The sequence below is a fragment of the Melanostigma gelatinosum genome (assembly GCF_949748355.1).
Source record: "Melanostigma gelatinosum genome assembly, chromosome: 10".
NCBI classification, from domain to species: Eukaryota; Metazoa; Chordata; class Actinopteri; order Perciformes; family Zoarcidae; genus Melanostigma; species Melanostigma gelatinosum.
In genome coordinates, this window is record NC_136643.1 from 17,912,836 (window position 1) to 17,934,754 (window position 21,919).

The 21,919-nt window shown below is 43.3% G+C and overlaps 4 protein-coding genes across 4 annotated transcripts; 2 read left to right on the plus strand and 2 right to left on the minus strand.

Annotated features, from left to right (window-relative positions):
• Positions 1–784: 784 nt before the first annotated feature.
• On the minus strand, positions 785–11,398 carry sona (SON DNA and RNA binding protein a). Its single transcript, XM_079276727.1, has 10 exons — positions 11,265–11,398; positions 9,314–9,408; positions 8,859–9,066; positions 7,647–7,714; positions 5,866–7,545; positions 5,081–5,438; positions 3,750–4,264; positions 3,113–3,618; positions 2,860–2,952; positions 785–2,690 (listed from the first exon to the last, which is right to left on the minus strand). Exons 2-9 carry the CDS (start codon positions 9,339–9,341, stop codon positions 2,878–2,880), a joined length of 3,438 nt encoding a protein of 1,145 aa, XP_079132853.1. The 5' UTR covers positions 9,342–9,408; positions 11,265–11,398; the 3' UTR covers positions 785–2,690; positions 2,860–2,877.
• Positions 11,399–12,326: 928 nt separating this feature from the next.
• On the plus strand, positions 12,327–15,356 carry ercc1 (excision repair cross-complementation group 1). Its single transcript, XM_079276566.1, has 9 exons — positions 12,327–12,457; positions 12,649–13,050; positions 13,284–13,387; positions 13,570–13,669; positions 14,050–14,126; positions 14,448–14,547; positions 14,727–14,798; positions 14,928–14,996; positions 15,087–15,356. The coding sequence occupies exons 1-9, from the start codon at positions 12,398–12,400 to the stop codon at positions 15,147–15,149; spliced, it is 1,047 nt and encodes a 348-aa protein (XP_079132692.1). The 5' UTR covers positions 12,327–12,397; the 3' UTR covers positions 15,150–15,356.
• LOC306783113 (protein arginine N-methyltransferase 2-like) lies at positions 15,165–18,812 on the plus strand (the record flags this gene model as incomplete). Its single annotated transcript, XM_079276640.1, is given in 16 exon segments — positions 15,165–15,168; positions 15,690–15,772; positions 15,866–15,928; positions 15,930–16,068; positions 16,303–16,363; positions 16,478–16,510; positions 16,512–16,653; positions 16,771–16,920; positions 17,504–17,580; positions 17,842–17,929; positions 17,931–18,114; positions 18,117–18,198; positions 18,404–18,424; positions 18,426–18,506; positions 18,508–18,559; positions 18,777–18,812. Coding segments are annotated over 16 exon segments (1,293 nt in total). The 3' UTR covers positions 18,810–18,812.
• LOC306783035 (uncharacterized protein) lies at positions 18,418–21,062 on the minus strand. The gene is made up of 2 exons (XM_079276567.1): positions 20,929–21,062; positions 18,418–20,589 (listed from the first exon to the last, which is right to left on the minus strand). Exon 2 carries the CDS (start codon positions 20,530–20,532, stop codon positions 19,504–19,506), a length of 1,029 nt encoding a protein of 342 aa, XP_079132693.1. The 5' UTR covers positions 20,533–20,589; positions 20,929–21,062; the 3' UTR covers positions 18,418–19,503.
• Between the last annotated feature and the right edge of the window lie 857 nt (positions 21,063–21,919).

Below are 21,919 nucleotides of genomic sequence, written 5' to 3' on the forward strand. Positions count from 1 at the left end.
CATTGATCCTTCACTATCTGAGCTTTACATAATAGTGTTTAAGGCCTTTTTGTTGATAGAGAGCGTACACAGTTCCTTTAAGTCTCTGCCCTCCTCAATAACCGCCGAAACAAAGAGAAAGTGCACCACTTGTAGGAGGGTTTCATAACTGCAGGTGTTTTGTAGCCTGGAACATTTTCTGAAAGGACATTTTAATTATCCAAGCACACAGGAAATGATCACCCTGATCATCATGAGCACCCTTAAAACACAAAAACCTGTACTCGTACTTATCTTTCTCTCACAGGGAAACACACAAACTGCACACACACAAGCATGCAGTCAGTCTTACAAATCAGTCACTTGTACAGTCAGGTTCCGCTGCTGGGCTCCATGTCTGCTGTGAAGGTTTTGGTTCTAGATCTGAAAGCTGGTCACTCACTGCTCAACAATCTCACTTCACTGGACGTTTGCGCCGTCATCTCAGTATTAGAAACAGCAATTATAAGTCAGTGGGGTCTGATCAACAATCCAGTCTTTTACCAAAATTATATTTGTAGAATTTGAGTTTGATACACATCTTGGCTTTGAATCATGCAATTACACAGATCGATATTCTAACGTGATGCACCAATTCAAATCTAAACGATGCTGCATTGATTTATTTTGATGGTCTGATGATGTGGTGGTAAATGTGATGTAATACACTATAAGCCTGCCTACAGTGACCACAGCACACAAGAGCACAAGAACATACAGATCATTGAGGGTTTTAATAATCATCACATTTATGTACAAAGCAGGCAATGTCATATTCAAATGAGCCCCCCCCCCCCAAAAAAAAGAATAAAGAATCCTAAAATTGATGTTCTTTTTTTTTCTGTCATTAAAATAGCTAAAGATTACCTCAGGGAATCAATTCCACAGTTCAACTACGCTTTTGGTACAGTCAGTATAGTTACAGTTTGACAAAACCATAACAGATCATCTTCTACAGCCCCGGGTGTGGGATGTCGACAAAGAAAGATGGATCCAGAGTTATTCCTCTCTCCAATGAAAATAAATGAGTTATGAGCACAAGATTCCTTAAAAACCTCACCCCTGTGAGTTCTCCCCAAAAGCACCAAGTACATTTTTGTTTTTCACTTATCCAATGGGATTCAGCATTGGACCCCGTTCACCCACATGCAGCTCACACAGAACACCTACGCGGGGCCAGAGAAACACTTACAGGGGAAGCAGATATCAAACGCGTCAATGGAATAAATGAAAAAGGGCTTGTTGGGGTTTTCATGTTTGCAGTTATCGTAATAATTCTCTCCTATTTGCCACCTGAATACAATGCTGCAAGATGTGTAAATGTAATGTGCTTATTGCTTCTTTAAGAAAAGCATCTTAAGACCAAGAAACCGATTGTCTAATACACAAAACCTACATGCTCAACTTTGTTCATTCAACTCTACAACCACTAGAAGCCATTTATCACGGCGAGCACATCATGAGCGATGTTCTCCGTGTGCGCCTCTATAAAAGTCAACGATATAAATTGTGTTTTAATAATGAAAACTGCAACAGAAAGGCAAAACCATATCTAAAGCGCATTTTTTTTTTTTTTTAAATACCTATCGTTTATAATGTCACAATGAATTAGAAATTAATAGTAATTAACATTTACAGTGTAAAAAATAGTTAAACTGATTCAGCTAAAGCTGAAGGTCCAATCAAATCCTAGTCCTGAATGTGGGATTATAGGTATTATGGAAGGTTCTGCTCTGTTGGTCAACACTGCATGTTAGGATGTTGGTGTTAAAGGATGAAATGTCCATTCAAATCTCCAGCAAACATGTTTCCAAGTTGGTAAAAATCCCAACAAAGCCCAAATGAAAGACCAGGATAGTCTAGATTAAGTTGGCGTCGTCTAAAATAGAGGGAACGAAAATCACACCCAGGGCAGTGCCAACTGAATTAGTCACGCTTTGTTTTGTCACAGCCAACTTCTTTTTGCTGCCAATACACCATAATAATAGGAATCAGATCTGGTACCCTGTTCCAGGATTCACATGTGGTCACTCTCCTGCTCTGGACACGCAGGCTTTTGAGAACAAATCGCACGAGAGTGTCGACCAAAACGCTGTCTGCGTTATTCGTTTATAAAACCGGGGACTAGAGAGAACCAAGGGGAATACGGAAGAACAAGGAAGAAGTCGCCACTTAACACAATTCTTTTAGAAAGCACAAAAGTAAAACAAATTTAGAGAAACTAATCTTTTACAAAAACACTTGCGCCACTAGTTAGTTTGGTTCGTTTCCTCTTTAGTCAGTGACCGCTTAAATGAGCAGCAACATTGAGGTGGTGAAAGTCACTAAATATACACACACACACACGACAGCCTCACACTCACTATTCAGTCATACAACTGTGCACACATGTTAGTGTGTCCAGTTTACTCAGTGGTATCACAGTTGACAGTCTGCCAGTCTGTCTCTCTCTCTCTCTCTCTCACACAGACAGAAACAAACTGGGGAGCTGGGTGGGGCAGTGGCTGGTGCCTGTATGTCTGATTGTGACAACTTGGATACTCTTCTTCTTCTTGGTGGCGGCGGTTAATGAGGCTCAGTCGGGTCATCTGGCTGCCGAAGGGAACTGTGGGAAGGTAGGTCCTCCTGTAAAGCGTTGGTTATGTTTTCCTTTAGTCCTTTGAGGGGATTGGCTGTGTACAGACAAAGAGAGAGAAAAGGTCAGTTTGTTCACCATCTACAGAAACATCAGGTTTCATTTAATATGCAGGGGAACATCACAGTGAGGGAAAATTGAAACACTAACATAAAGACAAGAACACAGACTTACAAAAATAAAAGAATAAAGATTGGAAATCTTACCGTGACAGCGTGGCGATTTTAGCTTTCATCATCTGAGACGTGGGGTTTAGCGATGGCCATCTCCTCCTTGCTGTTTGCAATCATCTTACACTTCTACAAAAGCACAGAAACAAACAAATCAGTTACTTTGCGTTGGCACAGTCTTCCACAGGCTTTGATTCAACACCGTTACTATCAAACACGTGCACATTGTTCTTGTTCCAGTACAATCTCTCTCAAACACAAATGCACATGAACGCAGTTCCCCGTTTACCTCAGTGAGCTCCTTTATGGTGTGTATGTTAGCTTGCTGAGTGACCTTCCTCTTGGCTTCCTCGATGTGGTCCAGGTTGAGGGTTGGCGTTGGGGGAGCGAGACACGGCGGAGGCTTGTTCGTGATGGTGGGAAGCGGGGCAAGGGGAGGCATGGCCGCCAGGGCACCCATGTTGGTCAAGGCAGCGGTCATAGTAGCCGCTGTCATACTTGCCATAGCGGCACTCATGGTGATGTTTGACATGGTGGGCATTCCTGGAATATTGGACATCCCCATCTGACCCATATTGGGCATCCCCATCCCCATCCCCATGCCCATGCCCATCCCCATGCCCATGCCCATTGGGAGAGGTAACGGCAGCGGTAAGGAGAGAGGAGTAGGAGAGGGAGTGGGTAGAGGGAGCTGGAGGATGGCTTTCGGTCGAAGACTCTCAGGAATGGGCACCCCCGCCTTAGCACACATTGCAGCGGCGTTAGCTTTGGCTATCTCCAGCAACTGGTCTTTATCTGAAGAAAGAGAGGGAGGGGTAATGCAACAACAGGGCATAGAGGGGAAAAGGGCGAGATTAAGCATACGAGCAGTGTAAAACAGACAATGTTCATGATGTGTGTCCTTAGTTCCTATCAAAATAGTTTACCCAGTTCGGTGAGGCGTGGAGGAGTCTTGCTGGTGCTGCGTCGTGTCCGGGACCCTGAGCGGCGCTGCTTGCGGAGGATGAGAACTGGAGAGTGGCTGGGTTCTCTTTTCCACCTGTCCCGCCTATCGAACGAACGACTGCGAAACACCGGGCGCCTCCCTCGACCCCTTGACCTAGACCTGCGTCTGCGGTCAGTAGAGCGGGACCTCGATCGCCTGCTTCTGTCTACCGATCGTTTTCTGCGGCCGGTGGAGCGGCTCTTGGATCGCTTGCTCCTGTCTGCGGACTTGGACCTCCTCCTCCCGCGGAGATTGGGTGAGCGGGATCGTCTCTTTCGGGTTGGAGGAGAGCGGGACTTGGATCGGCGGTTTCTGGTCCGGGACTTGGAGTGTGACCTCTTACGCCTTGCAGGGGAGCGTGACTTCTTCCGCCGGGCAGGACTTCGAGATTTAGACCGTCGTTTCTTCCTTTCCGGTGGAGAGACGGAATCCCTTTTCCTCATGGGAGACTTGGACCTGAGAAAGGGTGAATGATAAGACTGATGAAAAGGGGTGCAAGGGATCATAAAAACTCACAGAGTATTGATGATTTGGTCATCAAAGATGTATTTTTATTGATGAAAAAAAATCTTTAATTCGCAGTTTTACTCATAAGCTGCTTAGAGCTATTGTTAGGATGTTAAACAGGTCATCATTCTGCTGTAAAAACATCTTCAAACTAATATATTTATTCAGCCGTCTTGCAAAAAACTACATTTAACAAGAATACATTTTAGCACATCATGATAACTTACTAATTTAAATTTGTCCAATATCAATTTTTACTGAACAGAGCCAGAACGCATCATACGGTCACTGAATGGAACCTACGTACATCAGCTGTTAGCATTACTAGCTCACCCCTTCTTTCGACTTCAATCAACACAGATGCGTTGTTCATAATGCAGCATTATCAGGGATCGGCGACTAGAAAGCATTAATGTTGAACTCCTGATCGCATATTTTTGATGAATATTGGGCGTAAAACTTTATTTCACTCTATGATGTTGAACTGCACAATTTATTAGCAGTTCACATGCATGCCGAACAGCGAGGGGGAACGTTACATATCACAGTGAGTTACACCACTACTGATGCACAACACCGACTTCTAAATGAGGTCAGCATTAGGTCTGGTGTTCAGATGCCTTACAAGTTCCTGTTTCACGAGGTCTTTCATATTCAATACCTTTGAAGACCTTACAGAAAATCAACTTTGATGTCTTTTAGGACCCACAGAAACCTGATTTGTGACGTGGGATGGGTACATACACACACTAACACTCTACAAACCTTGACGGCTTCCTTCGGGATGCAGACTTGGATGTTGATCGTCGAGGTGGAGAAGTTGAGCGGGACGGTTTCCTTCGATCCGTAGGCGAGCAGGACTTTGACAGCTGCTTAACTGGAGAGGTAGAATCCTCTCCTTCGTCCGATCCGTCCGAAAGCTCGGACCGATCTGGGGCAGCGGCGGGCTCTCTGGAACCAGATCTGGACCTGGAAACATCTTGCTCATTGGCTGAGCTGACACACTCCTGCTGTTCCTTGTCGTGGTTGGGAGAAGGCGCCTGAGGCTGGTCTGGCAACGTATCTGAGGAGCTCCCAGCTTGGGGGCTGGGGACAGCTGCTGCAGGCACAGGTTTCCAAGCACCTGCATGGTACGTTAAGACAGGTTATGTCATGTCGCTGCAACAGTTACACAAATGACGGGGGATTTTAGCGCCTACTTTATGGGGTCTATACTTTTAAACTCTGTTACTACAAGTATTCAACAATAAAAATGGACTGTTTGTTAAAAAGAGCAAACAAGGAGCAAGATAATGTTCCACCATTGTGATGGTATTGGAGGCCTGAGGGGTGGACGGTAACTTGAAACTGGGATTTGATGATAAGTAAGGTTAATATATACGAGTTGTAATATTACACTCATGTCAATGTTACTCATCAAATAGATTTTGACTTCACAAGGCTGACAACTCTTGGTAACTGGGTAGATACAAAAGGTTTAACAAAATACATTTTAAGTTTTTGTAATTTACATTTACACTTCACTATAAAAAAAAAGAAGAAATGCTGACCTGCTGTAGATGAAAATCCTCCGCTTTCCACAGCAGTCTCTGCCTCAGGGGAAGACGGCTTGATCTCTTTAACAGGAGAGGAAGATGTGGATCTGGCTGGGGAGGAGTTGTCCGACTGCCCATCACTCGACTCCGACCCGGATCTAGATCTGTTCACGGCCGCCGAAACGGATTTAGACTTTGACCGTCTTCCACTCCTCGGAGATTCGGACCTCTTCTTGACAGGTATCGGTGATTGGGACTTTGACCGAAGCCTTTGAGACAACGAGCGAGATTTGGAGCGTTTGCCAGACCTCGGCGGTGAACGATTTTTCCTGCCGGGGGAACGGGAGCGCCGGCGGGGGGGAGGGGTTCTAGATTTGGTCTGTTTGCGGGGACTCTTGGATTTGGAGTGCCGGTTGCGCTTAAGGACAACAACAGAACGTGACCGAGTACGCCCTCTCTTGCGAAGCGACCGAGAGCGGGAGCGGCGGGATCTGGCCGGTGGTGACTTCCTATGCCGAGACACAGATCGACTCCTGGAGCGCCTACCTCCTGCGCGTCTTGCCGGCGACCTGGAGCGACGAACGGGACGTCTTGATCTAGAGCTGGAGCGGCGCTTTCTATTGACAGAACGTGACCGTGAACGCCTGCCAACTGCACCACCTCGCCTAGGGGAGCGGGCCCTGGAGTGCCTTCGACTTCTCCTCGGAGACCGAGACAGAGAGGGAGACCTGCGCCCGCCGCGTTTAGGGGATCGCGAGAACTTTCTTTTAGGAGAGTGGGAACTTCTGCGGCGCTTCGGAGAAACGGACAATGAACTCCTCCGACGTTTAGGAGACTTGGACTTCCTCTGAGACTTTGACACCTTCTTCTTGGGGGTGAGGGAGCGAGAGGTGGACCGGGACTGACAGATATCTCTCTTGAAGGACTTTGGGGACTGGGAGAGTGACTTCCTCTTAGATTTAGGGGACTGAGAGCGGGATAGCTGCCGACTTTTTAGAGGTGTTACAGACCGTTTTTCTTTAGAGGTTGACCTGGAATGGGTTCTTGACCGTTCTTTCGTTGCTGCTGCTGGTGGCCCAGGCTGCTCCCTAGTAGGACTAGGTGTTGGTGAACGACTATGACTTGAACCAGACCTCTTCATGTCTAGGCCCCCGGAAGGGGATGGAGACCTGCAATTGGACTGATCTTTCAGACCTGATTCCTCTCTCGGGGTAGCACCTTCCTGTTTAGGGATGATGTCAGGGAGTTCCTGGGCATGGCTGAATGCACCCTCATGACCACCCTCTGTCTTAACTGTTGCCGTCGCTGTTATCGCATCCTGGCCCGCAGAGGGCGATCGAATATCCTTTTCTGTTTGATTGGTATTGCTGCCCTTCGCTCCAGATGGAGACACATCCATATCCGATATCTCCTTTTTCTTCACTCCAAGCAATTCAGACTTTTCTCCTCGTTTGCTTTTTGAAACTAGTTTCGACACTGGTTCTTGCAGGTCGGATGCTGCAGCGGGAGAGTATTTTCCATCACCAGCCACTTTCAACCCTTCACCTTCAGACTCAGAGCCTGAAGCTGAGCTGCTTTCAGATGGGGAGCGAGATGGGGATTTCTTTCCGTCCTTCTTCTTCTTCTTTTTCTTCTTCTTGGCAGCGTGTCTTCTGTGTTTTTTGGATTTTGCATCTCCCTCCACATCAGCTCGATCTGAGAGGCGAAGTGACGATTTAAAAAGTAACAAATAACAGGAAATAAGCCATTACTTTAAAAGAAAATATTAATCATGCTTGTGTGTGAGCATCTCCTACCTGTAATTGCATCCCTTTTCCCCTCCTCCTTCAGCCCAGCTTGTTCTCCAGTTCCTGCTAGTCTGGCACTAACAACACCGAGAAAAGGAGACATTGCGTTTTTTATTTGTTTCTGTGTAAAACTTAAGTTCCCAATACAAACAAAACACAATTAGGACATCTTCTCACTTTGGGTAAGGTACAAATCTTCCTTTTAGTTGGACTGGTGGCTTTTCTCAGACAAATCTCCCTTGATAACACAGAATATTTGGATTTCAAACCATATTCTCTAGACAATTACATCGGTGTCAAAATGTTGATTGGTCCCTAGTGCCTCTCACTAGGGACCGTGCTGACAGTCCGGGGTCTCTCCCTAGTTCAGTTCTGCGTATAATGAAGCTAACGGCTAATATTGAAGGAGCTTGCACTGACTTGCATAATGGTACGGTCAAGCTCTAATCAGTAAACCTGAGTAAATTATAACGCTATCATGATGATTTGTTATTTTGTAAAAATGTGTTTATGGTGAGTAACTTGAATAAATACAGTTGCTTGATGGAGATGTTTTCACAGAAATATAAAATAGATCTTGGAGGTAATTATGACCTCTTTAACTTCTAATACTAGCTCTATGCAGCTGATAAAATACAATTAAAACTTCCAATGCCAAAATCTTTTTCAATCAAAGAAAGTAATTAAATAAAACAATCCTTTATTTCCTAATTTAATTAATTCATTCATTATTTGTATTGTGTGTTTTTTATGCAAATAACCACTAAAGATGACAAGAACAAAGTGAAAGGGTAACATGTAGGATTTGTGACGGTTCACAATAACTTCAGGGCCGTTACAATTAATTTTCGTGGACAATGGTGCAAAAAAAAAAGAAAAAAGAAAAAACAGGAAGTCTGTCAATGATCGTTCTTAGAAAGAAAATGAGAATCAGCTAATATTGGAATCGGCAAGCCAGACTTTTGAAAAAAATCTGAATCTGCCAAGAAAATTGCAATCGGTGCATCTCTGTTCAAAAAATGTGGCCGCAGCGTGAATATGAACTCTGAACACCTAAAGATATGAAATATTGACAATACATCTATGTGTAACACATTGAAAAGAGATGCGCTTTTACTATCACATAACTTATTTGTTAACATATCATATACACAGCTGCCATGTCACAGTTGACAGTACATTTAGTGTACACAATGTATTTAAATAAAAATGTCTTCTGACCTGGCTCTGGTAGTCCTGACAGGATTTGGAGACAGCAGTTGCTCTAAGTCCGACTCTGCACCCGACTCTGAACTACTCTCCTTTTCCCCCTTCCTCTTCCTCTTCTTCTTTTTGCTCTTGTGTTTTCTGTGCTTCTTGTTTTTCTTGGGAGGTGGCTCAGTCCCTTCCTTCGCATTCATATCGTCTTTCTCAAGTGCCTCCTCTTCACCTGCACAGGGCAGAAAGTATTTCAGATGACACAAGTATTTGGCAAATCCATGACATGTAGAAAACTTAGAACATGTCATTAGTGCTGCACTTAAAATGAGTATGTCAATAAAAGGCAGCATTCGTGTGGACATTTATGATAGACCAACATTGTATCCCTGAGATGTGGGGAATCCAGCAGTAAAATAAATCTAAATGTCACAAGATTGAAATGACAAAAATGTATTTGTGTTTTATCCACCACTCACCTGAGGGGATGTCCACTGCACACTCCATTGTGCTGGTGCCCGATTCTGTAAAATGCTCTCTTAACGTCACAGCCGTGCTGCTCCCTCACTCAACACTGGCAAGGGAAACAAAGTTATTTTAACTTAAGCAACAAAGAGTGCAGCACCAACACAAGAGAATGCATTTCATAGCCATGCTACAGTAAAATGTAAGTAACATCTTAGTATGAATATCAATAGTTTTTGCAGGGCCTGGATCACGCCATGCCAAGCCAGAACAAAAATGAAGCTGAATTGATACCTCTCTTACGCAGTTTGAACAAAACAACTGAACATTATAAACTTCATGAAGGTGAGATTTAGACTGCTGCTGTTTACGAATCCTCTGTGACAACAATTAACAGGGCAGGAATCAGGATCTACCAAGAATATCTACAGGTTCAGGATTGGAGGTGATCGGTTTCCAATTTGTGCTGAAATAAATCTAAAAAACACAGTTGCATTTTATCTCCTTCCTTAACGGGTATTGTGAGGTTTGTGATATATTTTTTAAATTAAATACTTTTGTCCAGCCAAAATAACTTAATTGTTATGTCAACAACTTGACGGTTTAGCTGGAAAATGCAAACTAAGACAGCTTGTTTCTGAACACACAAAATGCTTAGTTAAACCCACAGTCTGTCTCGGCACAAATGCCGAAAGCTGACTAAATTACTGAGAGGATAACAGAGTGGATGATTACCCATTGCTTTTCATTTGACAGTCTGTAAACATACTTTTCAGGTAGTTTCCAGTAATGTGACACAATTTAGAAAGATTCAACCAAGTTACAACACATCAGCTCTCCTCAGGGGAGAAATATTCTGTGAGCAACTAAAGGCAAAATGCCTGCCTTAACATCTGACCGAAACGTGGCCGGAGGTGTAAAAACACAATGGAGTCAATGGAATAACTATCTAGGACCAAACAACCGGACTCAAAACCCAACAAAGGTTGCATTCCCTGCATCGACTGCAGTGAGGCTGGATTGTTAACGCAAAGAAAGTTCGTAAATAGCTAAGTGGGTCACCAAAACCAGATTCAAAATCGAGTAAAACGTCAAAGTAGGAACTTGCCCCAAATCTGTACCTTAACGACAGGCGTCCTGTAGTCGTAAAGCTTAAATAAAGCCAGCATTAGCTTTGCTGTCGTACAACCATAAACCGCGAGAAACACGGCTACGTTACCGTAACGTCTCTCATAAACATTGAATATGAAGGCGGAATCTCAGTTTAGCAACTCAAAATGGCATAAAATATGTATTTGCATAAACAATTTACTTACACTGTACAATAGTTAAATCACTTATTCGAAAACAACGATACTACAACTGTAAGACAACATGTGAGGTTATGTAGCCAAAACGTTTAGCTAACGTTGCCGCTTTACTTCAAGCTAACGTTAGCCAACAAAAGATGCGTTTGCCCACGTTACTTAAGATTTCAAGTAGAGTTAGCACATTTAGTTAACCCCACAAATTATGTCACAGCGTTCAGTTACACAGAAAACAACGAATGCGTGTTGTAGGATCAGAACTGCACGGGCAATAGATACCAAAAGAGGAACAAAAGTTTCAAGCACACATTCAAACGTTACGTTAGATAACAGCCAGGCCTGCCCTGCTCGTTAACATTCATTCACAGATCTCTGCAGCTAGCTTTCAATAATTTAGGTTAATATATCAATGGCTTTGTACTATACATTGTTATTCCCCGAAACGTAGATTATTTAACGCGTTTACCAGTCGAGCAACATATAAGCCAAACATGCTTCCTGCACGCCGCGGCCTAAGCGGCAAGCCACCGTAGCTAGCTCCGTAGCATGCGGCTATCGATTCAACGAGCTAGCTAGCTAGCACAGTTAGCTGCTACTTGTTTCAACAAAGCAAGCTCGTTCGCTCATCACATCTCCCGATTCTGTTGCATATAATTACCTAGTTTATGTCCCGTGGATGCGGTCCGTGTGTAGAAAATGCAAGATAGCTACAGTCATTCAATATGTGACCACAAAATAACCGTTGAATATGCTAACTCGTTCACGTTAGCCAACTACCTGATCCGCCATGATGGGGAGAAAAGTATCCCAACATGCCATGCTGCGCGGTTTCAATGGCGGCGTTACCGTCTCCTAGGCAACTACATGCTCCATGGTAACAAACCTATATTTTACGTCTTTGTGGCAAACTAGCAAAATGTCCTGATGTGCGTCATATGTTTACTATTTAATGTAGTGCACGATGTTAAATAAAAATAACCTCTCGTATGCCTACATGGGTGTATATCTATGTCAGATTTGAATGCCATAAACTTTTGATATATTTTATGTTTACTTAGTAATCTGGTCATTTTGTCTCATTAATTCTGAACCTGATGGTATACTTTATTGGCTTTGATCAGACTTAAAAATAATGTGAAACTCACACATTCTAGTAAAGATCACATTGGGAATGGTACAGACATTGAGCACATGTTAACATTATATTCTTTGGCCTAAATGGCTTCAACGGCTGTATTAAGCATCGACTCAATAAGTTGTTCTTGAAGCTGGGACATGGACAGTATATTGTTTTTTGAAGCATCATTTTGTGCAACACTTAATTAGATTATTTGAGGAGAAAATCGACCCTGTATTTTGGAGGGCTGTGTGGATTATAAATACAAATGTTCTCAGTCAACTTCTTTGACATAAAGTCAGGGCTTAACCACAGTTAACTTAACTTAACTCTATCTATCGATTTAGGGCAACATCAGGACAGCATGTGCTATTCTTGTTTTAGCTTGAAAAAAATGCTAGGCAGAAACTGTAACGTTAAAGTACTGTAATTTTGGATCTCAATTAACATGCTAGATGCAGTGAACACTTAAATATTCCTTCCAGACATGTGAATAATAAGTACGGTAGTCTATTGTCGTTTTTGGAGATGGTGCTTTTATTCTGAAGGAACCGGGCCGGAAGTCTTAAAGTGTTGTCGCTGTAGCTCTTTAGATGGTGTAGCTCTGTCAGGAGTGCTCAAGTCAAGAGGATAGTGGTTATGTTAACTTGGAGAGTCATCATCAGCTAAAAGACATGAAGAAGAGGTTCAACATCAACCTGGACGACACTGCTTTCGTTAAAGAAAGAACACCGGTCGGTATTATGTTTGAATTCTAACTGTTTACGTCGGCTAGCTAGCTTTCCAGCTGGCAACTGCTACGATAAATTCATATTTCTAAATGGCTCAACGTTACCAACTTTGCAACACAAGGGTTTGGTCTGTATATGCTTGTCAAAAACGCCAGTGTTTGTTTTCACATTTCATAAATATCGACTCTCTACAGCCAAAGCCGCAGTTTCAGCCTTCATCCAAAGGAGGACGAAACACCTCAGGCTCTCCTTCATCTTCAGCTGCTTCTGAGCCCGTGGAGCAGCCCTTTTCCTATGCAGAATACATCGTCCAGAGTAAAAGCAATGTGGCTGCTCCTCCTCCTCAGAGAGAGGGCTCCTCCAAACCGCTCAAGACCGATCAGAAGCAAAGTGAGTCAGACTCAGTGTCCTGTGAAACACTTGAGGACCGTGCTGAAGGGGGTGAAGGTGGATCTGAAGGGGCTAAGGAGAGCGAGGACCCACAGGTGGCTGGCACACACCAGAAAGAGGGGAGCTGTCAAAGGTCTGATCCGAGCCCCAGCCTGGGCCCAAAACCAGTGGGGTCTGGGAGCAGCATTATTGTCAGTCCTCGACAGGTATGCATCCACGTTTGTCCCTCTTCACTTGGGCAACACCAGGTATTCTATTTTGGGCAGAAAATCACCAACTCTCTCATGCATATTCTATTCCCATTTGTTGATACTACTACCCGTGTTTCTTTATCAGCTTGGAATAGTTTGACTCTTTTCAGGCTTGTTAGCTGGCCTGATCAACAGTAGGTACCTGTATCTAATTGCATGTTTATTTGCATCATTATTTTCTCATTCAGAGGGGAAATCCCATCCTGAAGTTTGTGAGGAGTGTCCCGTGGGAGTTTGGAGATGTTGTACCAGACTATGTCTTGGGTCAGACAACTTGTGCCCTCTTCCTCAGGTGGGTTTTTGTGCCACAAGTATAGTTTGTGTATGAGATGAAAAGTGTGTTTGCATGTGTACGTGATGAACAGACATTTTTTTATTAATATTTGATGTGCAAAATGTTCTTTTTCATGCGTTTTCTTTTTGTCTTGTGTGTTATTTTGCTGCATTTAAAACATTTTTGGGCCTGGTTCAAAGTCTGAGGTATCACAATCTCAATCCAAACTATATCCACGACCGTCTGAAGCTGCTTGGACAGACTTTTACCCTGCGAGTGTTACTGGTACAAGTAGACGTGGTAAGTAAGGTTATATTAGTTCAGTAAACATTCACATAGTCACACAGCTGAAAGAGCTTCATTGTTTTAAGGCATTATGCTGGTTGTTAGTACTCTATTTATCAAACTTCACAGGTACTAGAGTCCAGACCCAATCATTATTTGTTACGCTAACAGTAGTGTAATTGAAGTCTGAACTGTGCAGCTGGAAGCATTTTCAGTACTGTATGTCGGAAAATCTAAATATCAGAGTAGAGAAATACTACATACTGTTTGAAAAACATTCAGATCTGGCTCAAAACACTGAACATTTCCCTAAAGATGAACATATATATATATAACCCCGAACTCCATTTATAAAGCTTTAAGATATTTTCTTTGATATTGTTCTTTCATCACAGAAAGATCCTCATCATACGTTGAAGGAGCTGGCTCGCATCTGCATCATGGCTGACTGCACTCTCATCTTGGCTTGGAGGTAAGACCTGCAGCAGACTGCCAAGTGGACTGAACGGTTACTGACAGGACGCAGACAGAGGACAGAGTGCTTGGAAACTCTTTTGAATGTGTTATGTATGCCTATTTGGGGTTGTAATGGGTATTTAATGGCTTTTCATACTTCAAATACTCAATTGTAACATTCAAGAAATGTTGTTTTATTCTGGCCAGGATCGACAGATTCCAGATAGCCAGACTCCAGTTTGTTTATTTTTCTGTTGATTATGGAACATTGTGCTTTATAACAAACAAAAATGAATAAATAATCATAACTAATATTTTCTTCATGTTTGTATGACAGCCCTGAGGAGGCAGGGCGGTACCTGGAAACGTATAAGTCGTACGAAAATAAACCCGCAGACTTACTGAAGGAGCAAGTTGAGAAAAACTACCTGTCAAAAGTGTGTGGGTTTCTATTTTAATAACTGTGAGGTTATTGCTATTTTTAATGTGATCATTTTGACAATTTGAAAAATATGGAAGACATTTTAATGTGATTGAGTAAATATGATGCAGTCACGTAGAATGTCAAGGAAAATTCAATGTAATAAGAGTATTTGCCAAATTGGTTTGTTTTTAGGTTACTGATTGCCTGACCACTGTGAAGTCTGTGAACAAGACCGACGCCATTACCTTGCTGTCCACTTTCTCAGTGAGTACCACTGCAGCGAAGATTATTCCTCATATTGCTGCTATACTGCAATCAGAAACTGATTTTATGGTGTACTCTGAATCAATCTTTTCATAATGAGATGATGAATTGTGTGTTGTTTTTTTCCAGTCGGTAGAAGGAATCATCAGTGCCTCTAAGGAAGACTTGGTTCTCTGTCCAGGCCTCGGACCACAAAAGGCGAGTTAAAAACACAAGTGCACCATGTGAAAATACAGAAAGTAGCTGGAACATTTCTTAAATGACCATGTTGACAATTTGTGCTTGCAGGCACGGCGACTCTACGATGTGCTCCATAAGCCCTTCCTCAAGTCGAAGACAAAAGTCAGCTGAAACTTCTTACCAAGGATGTGTGACAGCCTCCTGAAAAGAACAATAGATTTGAACAGCATGCAAAGACACAGCACATACACACTCTTCAGAGGGCTGAATTAAATATTATAAACACTCTTTATTTACTCCAGTGATGAAAGAAATGTGACTTCTCTGACTGAGAATTTTAAGATGTGAACTCTTTAGCTGTTAGAGTTGTACGCCTATTCTATGCTGTGTTGAGTTAAGATTTTTGTAATTTGTTCATTGCTTAATTATTTTTGTATGAAAATAAATATTTTGTAATAATTGTAATTTGTTTACTGTACAGTGTACCTTTAATCTTTTATTACTTTGCTCCCAACAAGGAACAACCAGGGAGTGCTTAAATGTAATTTATTTATTTATTTATTTATTTATTTATTTACTTATTTATTTATTTATTTATTTATTTATTCATTTATTCATTCATTCATTCATTTATTCATTCTTTAGGTTTATCTCTTTAAGGAAACCAAACGGTAGGCGGGTCGAAAAAAACAACCTCCGTTACACATGCAGGCAGAGAAAGAGAGAGAGAGGATGCTATATCTGTTGAAGAGTATGTTGCCCAGTCTAACTTCACCGGAAGTGGCAGCGACCAGGTTAGACACGTACACATAAAGATATAACCGCACACCTTTACCGGGAAGTTGATGGTCGGGTGGTTAGTTATAACTGCTGTTTTTGTCCCGCAGCTTAGTTTCAACACTGGGGACAGACTGCTCGTGCACGCCAAGCCTTCATCAGAGTGGTGGTGGGGCAGAGCTGCGTGGGGTCATAGGTTATGTCCCAGCCAGCTACCTGAACCAGGATGCTGAGGAAGAGGATGTTGAGGAGGAGGAGGACCCATGGCAAGATAAAGAATACTTTGGCAGTTATGGGACACAATTTAGAATCTGTTAAGGGCCATACTGTTTTGCATGTCAGAAGTTGCACATACAATACTTCACTAAACAGATTTTCAGCAGCCATGCATTTAAGGATGGTAGCAATAAACATCAACATACAGAAACCTTTGTGAGTTTGGTAATCCATCACAGTAAACATATTTGCTGCTGTCAAAGATATGTCAATCCTAGTATACAGTATCGTAGTTGCTATGAGGCGCTATTATTTGGTGGTGTGTATAAAGACAACTTCAGAGATTCCAGAGCGCTGCAGAAATGCATCACATTCACAGTGTTTGTCTTCCTGTACTGAAATAAAAATCTGAATCTCTGTAAACATTGGTGTACCCATACTCCCATCTGCTGGACAAGGGGTGTTGCTACATGGTATAACCAGCATGGTGTGTACATTGTCTTAAGTTTATCTGTGGCATTGATGGTGTATGCTGTGGAGCTCCATGGCAGAGCACAGACAGCTGGTGAAGCAGAACGGCTGTGAGGAGGTGGTCACGGTGCTCCAGGGACGAGCCGAAGAGATCGAGCTGCCTGAGCAGGTGGACGTCCTGGTGTCCGAGTGGATGGGAAACTGCCTGCTGGTAATGATGACAATGTTGCTTTATCTCAGTGCTATTACAGTTTTATTGGATCCCATCAGTCCCATTCAGGTTTCAATATACCACATTGTGTTTCTGTCTCTCCTTCCTCTGGTCTAGTTTGAGTTCATGGTGGAGTCAGTACCGCTGGTCTTAAAGAAGGTGGCGTCATGGGGCCCTCATCCGCGGGCCCTCTCCCGAGTGCCATGTCAGGCCAACAGCAATTATGCAGAGAAGATGGCCTTCTGGGAGCAGCCGTATGGCCTGGACGTCACAATATTTTATATCATTTTATTTCGATCTCGGGTGTGAAGTTAAAACATTTTGAATAATAATCTGTGGTTCCAGGTAGTGATTGTTTTTCTTTGTTTGAATTATCTTTATGTTTTTCCTACATGTTCTTTACAAGGACGTGTTGGTCAGTAAATGGAACCCTTTGTATTGCAGGAGATTACCGGTAGTCATTTTTGGCCATTTGTCGTTGGCTGATACAGGTTTGTCTAGTTGTGTTCTTACATTGTGCACACGCCCCACACTTTTAGTTTCCCTCAGGGGTCGGTGTGATAACCATTTGTAAAGATGTATTTTTTTTGTCATATGTGCATATATTCAGCAAGATTGTTTTTGGAAACTTTGTTATATTTCCCTTTGAAACAGTGCCGCCCTTTGTTTTCCATCAATTTTCCTTAAAACATTTGTCTGCTCCTGAACATGTTTTGAGTCAGCAGAAGGTGAAAGTGTAATTTGTTCGCTGCATGTACCTGGGGAAATGGTTTAAGGTGTTCAGTCCCTTCATGGGGTATGCTAGCATAAAGAGACACTATATCGAAAGTTACCTGAATGGCATTCTCAGGAAGAGGATGAACTTGTTCAAACTGGACACAGCTGCAGGCGCCACCATGATGACGGCAAGATAGCCAAAAGCATTTGGTGGATAAAGCGAGCTGTACTGGAGTAGAGTTGTGCAACATATTTCTATACAAATACAGAGTACATCACACACTGTATGGTTAACATTCCTATTGCATACACTCACAGAAAGCTATCTTTGTATACGTTCATTTATTTTGTAGTCATCTTATGGTATGTGTGCTTTGATTCTATCTGTCCTTTTCCCTGTTATTCATATGAGTTATCTGTGGCAGCCACCTCATTATCCCCATAGTGTTGAATAACCTTTCATCTCTGCAGGCCCTTGGCACAGCAGGAGTTCTTCACCGAGCCCAAGTTCAGCCACCTCATTGAGCCCAATGACTGCCTCAGTGCTCCCTGTGATGTCCCCACAGCTGGACATGTACACTCTGCAGGTCAAAGAGCTGGAGGTACTGTGCGTCCTCCTTTTATCTGTAGTTGTTCCACTCCCCCACACATTGGGCTTTGCAACAAATCGAGCCCTGTGTTTCATTTCTCCGGAAATAAAGGATCAGTTTCATTTCCGTGTGGACAAGTCTGGTGTTTTCCTTGGATCACCGGCTGGTTCACTGTTCAGTTCGAGAGCCTGGAGACGGGAGGTGCCACTGTGGAGCTCAACACCGGACCTAACTCTGAGTATAACAGCACAAACACATACTATCTCATGTTGTGTAGTTACAAAATGAAAAAGGATAGTTTATTCATGAATAGCAGTGCTTATGAGCGCTTAGAGCAATTTTAACAGCCCATACAGACAATGTCTGAGTATATCTCTGTTACAGGCTGCAAATAATGTTGTCGTACTTGTAAATCTTAGTGTCTGAAATCATTTTCTCTTCAGGCCCACACACTGGAAGCAGACTGTTCACGCTCGACAGGCCAGTTAGTGTGTACGCGGAGGACGCCATCAGTGGAACCATCCGCAGGAACCCGGGACGCCACATGTACCCTGCACTGGAGCATTAACAGCAGCACAGAGGAAACAGACAACTGCCAGGCAGACATTTAATCTTCACTTTGTACTCGCCTTATCTGATTCATTGACTGTGTCCATAAAGTGGTGGTTGATCGTTTTATTCCCTTTCACATTTGTGATTCATGCAATGCGGCTCGGTTATATACATCAGCCTCCCAGGAGTACTAACTTGACCCTTAACTTGTAAATGGTGTCTTTGGATTTGCGCTCTTGTATTTTTCTCCCTCTCTGTCCATAGGTTGGGACAAAGCATTTCCCCATGTGGAGGTGACAGATTCTCCGTGGGCAAGTGGAGATCCACAGGAAAACAGTCCAAATGCATCTTCTGTTGAGTTTAGGGTCTTTGAGGTTCATCTGAAACGACTTGTAGTCCTGTGGTGTTAAGTGCGATAACTACAGGCCCAGGTGATGGATACAGGACACTATGAGCCATGTTATAAGAGCAGAGGAATGAATAGGTTTCATGCAAAGAATGAACTGTGGAGTGTTTCTGTTGCTTTTGACTTGAATGCTCATTGGCGAGCTGGAAAACAAGGCTTCATAGAAGACTATGATTGACAACTGACAAATTGTTTTTAACAGAGATTTATGGTCTCATGGTGCAACAAAATATATGGATCAGTCTTCAACACTATGCTTTTATCATTATGTTTACCCTTATGTGCATATTGTTTTACAATAGCCATTTGTTATACATGCCATTAGGCTTGTATGGGTTTAAGAAAACATTAAGCATGAATATAATGTTAGAGCCACTGAAATACTACTGTTACAAATGTCTATTTTCCTTATGAGCTACAATGGACATTATAAAACATTGTGGTACTTGCAAAGCTAATGTATCATTCACAATAAATAATCATTCTAAACAAAACTGGAGTGAGTAAACTTGTGTTGATATAAATCATATTACAGTATTTTGGAGAGTTTCAACTACACCGTCTCGGTGTGTGCACTCCTCTTGGTCATGGCTCCGTTTTACTCTTTGCTTTGGCTCTGGAGCGCGTGTTGACCTCCGAGGGAAAAGGCTGAGTGGGTAAGGGTTCAGGAGGAGGAGGCCTGGAGAGTGGAACAAACTTGGGAGGTTTAACAACTTTGTATTTAACCTCCTCTACCACACTTTTACCCCTTTTCTGCCTCAAGTGTTTATCACAGTGGCTCACAAACGTATCCAGCTTCACAAAGGTCGTGTTGCACACTTTGCAGTGATAAGGCCGCTGTCCTTTGTTGAGGTGTATGTGCAGCTGGATGTACGACGACCGCACAAAGGTTCGGCAGCAGACGTCACAGTTCAGGTCCTCGGTGCTGCTCTGTGTCTTCTGGGGCTGGTTCAGCGCTGGTGCCGACGCTGGTTTGGCCTCGCAGGACGACTCCTCGGCCTTGTGTGAGAGCAGGAGTGACAGAGAGTGGAAACCCTCACCGCACTGCTCACACTTGTGCGGCCGCTCCCCCGTGTGCAGTCGAACATGTGCCAGGAGCCCAGCCTTCTGTGTGAACGACTTGTCACAATAGGTGCACTTGAAGGGCTTTTCACCCGTGTGGAGACGCCGGTGGGTCTTCAGATGTGAGGCTCGGCCGAAGGTCTTACCGCACTCTGGGCATTTAAATGGCCTGTCCCCGCTGTGGATGATCTTGTGGGCCATCAGGTGGTTGGCCTGACGGAAGTACTTGCTACAGATGTTACATTTGAACTTCCTTTCCTTGGTGTGGGAGGCCACGTGGTGGGCCAGGTGGGTGGAGGAGATGAAGGTTTTGGAGCACAGGCTGCAGCTGTGAGGTTCCAGGCGGAGGCGGCGGTGCGGACGTCGCCCATTAGGGAGGCTGCTGCCCGCCTGGCACTTTGGACATTTGGAAGTACGGGCTGCTTTGGCCACACGCTGCTGTTTAGGAGGGGCTGGGGTGTTGGCTGAATCAGAGTCAGGCCGTGGTAGGCTGCATCCACAGTCTGAGCAGTGCCCAGTCTGCTGGTCTTTATCGCTGGTCTTATCCAACATGGTGCAATCTACATCCAGAGTGGGAGGTTGTCACTGTGTGACAGATCACAGGGACATCTAAAAGGGATTAAACCATCATGATTATTCTGCTTTATAGTGGTGTAGCTCAGGGTAGACGCATATTACAACAGATCAAGGCTGAACCAGATTACGTTGTCTTTTTGTATTAGTTCCGCATAGTGTTGTGTCCACGACAGCACCAAAGATGACCTGATTACGAAGGTCGGTGAACTGGCCTAACAAGCAGAACGTAACACGAAACATGCAAATGAAAACAAAACAAAAATGCACGAGCTGAACGGTATTTGACTAAAGATCAGGCCCGGCGGCGTCGCACTGAACAATGGGGCTCCTTCCACACGAGTAAATAGCACGTCAACAAAAGATTTTACGTACCGTGTTCATTCTTCCTAAGGAAATGTTGCACGTGCTGAACGCAATTGTCTCGTAAGCGGAGTTAAAACATCACAATAACACAGCCCGATTACAACGAGGGTATAGCTTTGTGTTGCCCTGCGTCTTCCTGCAAGAAGATGCCCGGTTTGTACCGACGACAGGCTGCAGCCTGCAGCATCATCTAGCGAGAGGAGGGATAACTGTCTTTCAGCTGAGAGTCAGTGCATCACAACCCACGAGGAAAAACACTAAATGTGAACCAAACTGACTATGAATGTTCCCTTAATAAGGTGTGCTTTAGTAATCCAACATCACAGATACAACCGACACATCATAATATTGTAGCTAGATTTATGATTTGTTGTCTTTGGTAGTGGGCTGCATTCAGAAACTTACACGGACACGATGCCTCGTAACTCGAAACGGAATAGTTTCGTTTCATTGTAGATGTCAGAAGAAACGGTCCGTCTTTAGCTTTGATCTTGCGTCTTACTTAAGTTTCGTTTCGTACGAATGACACAGGACGTGTGGAAAACAAAAGAGACAGAACGAGGGGTGGTTTTGGGGTTGGACATCAGCCGCCTTTATAAATAGTAGAACTGATGCATCATCATTACTTTCTTTCGCGAACTTGGAAGCAGCAGAACTGATGCGACTCTTCACAAATATGACTCAGGTAACTTTACGTTTGTTTCAACCAATGTGTCATAAGTATTATTTGATGAGCATATCAGAGTAAATAAATGAACGAAATACACGGTAATTATTGGAGGAAAATCCATACAACCATAGCCAGAGGAAACTATTTAATGCCAGAGAAATGTATCCGCGAAATAAATAATATTTTAATTCCTCGTGAAAACAAACGGGGCGTTTTCTCAGAGATTATTTAAAATATCAGTTTTGTTTGTACTTTTCGCTCAAATGCCATCGAAAGCTAATTGATGTATTTATTTTGTATAAAGTCTGAATTTCTGCATGGATCCATTTC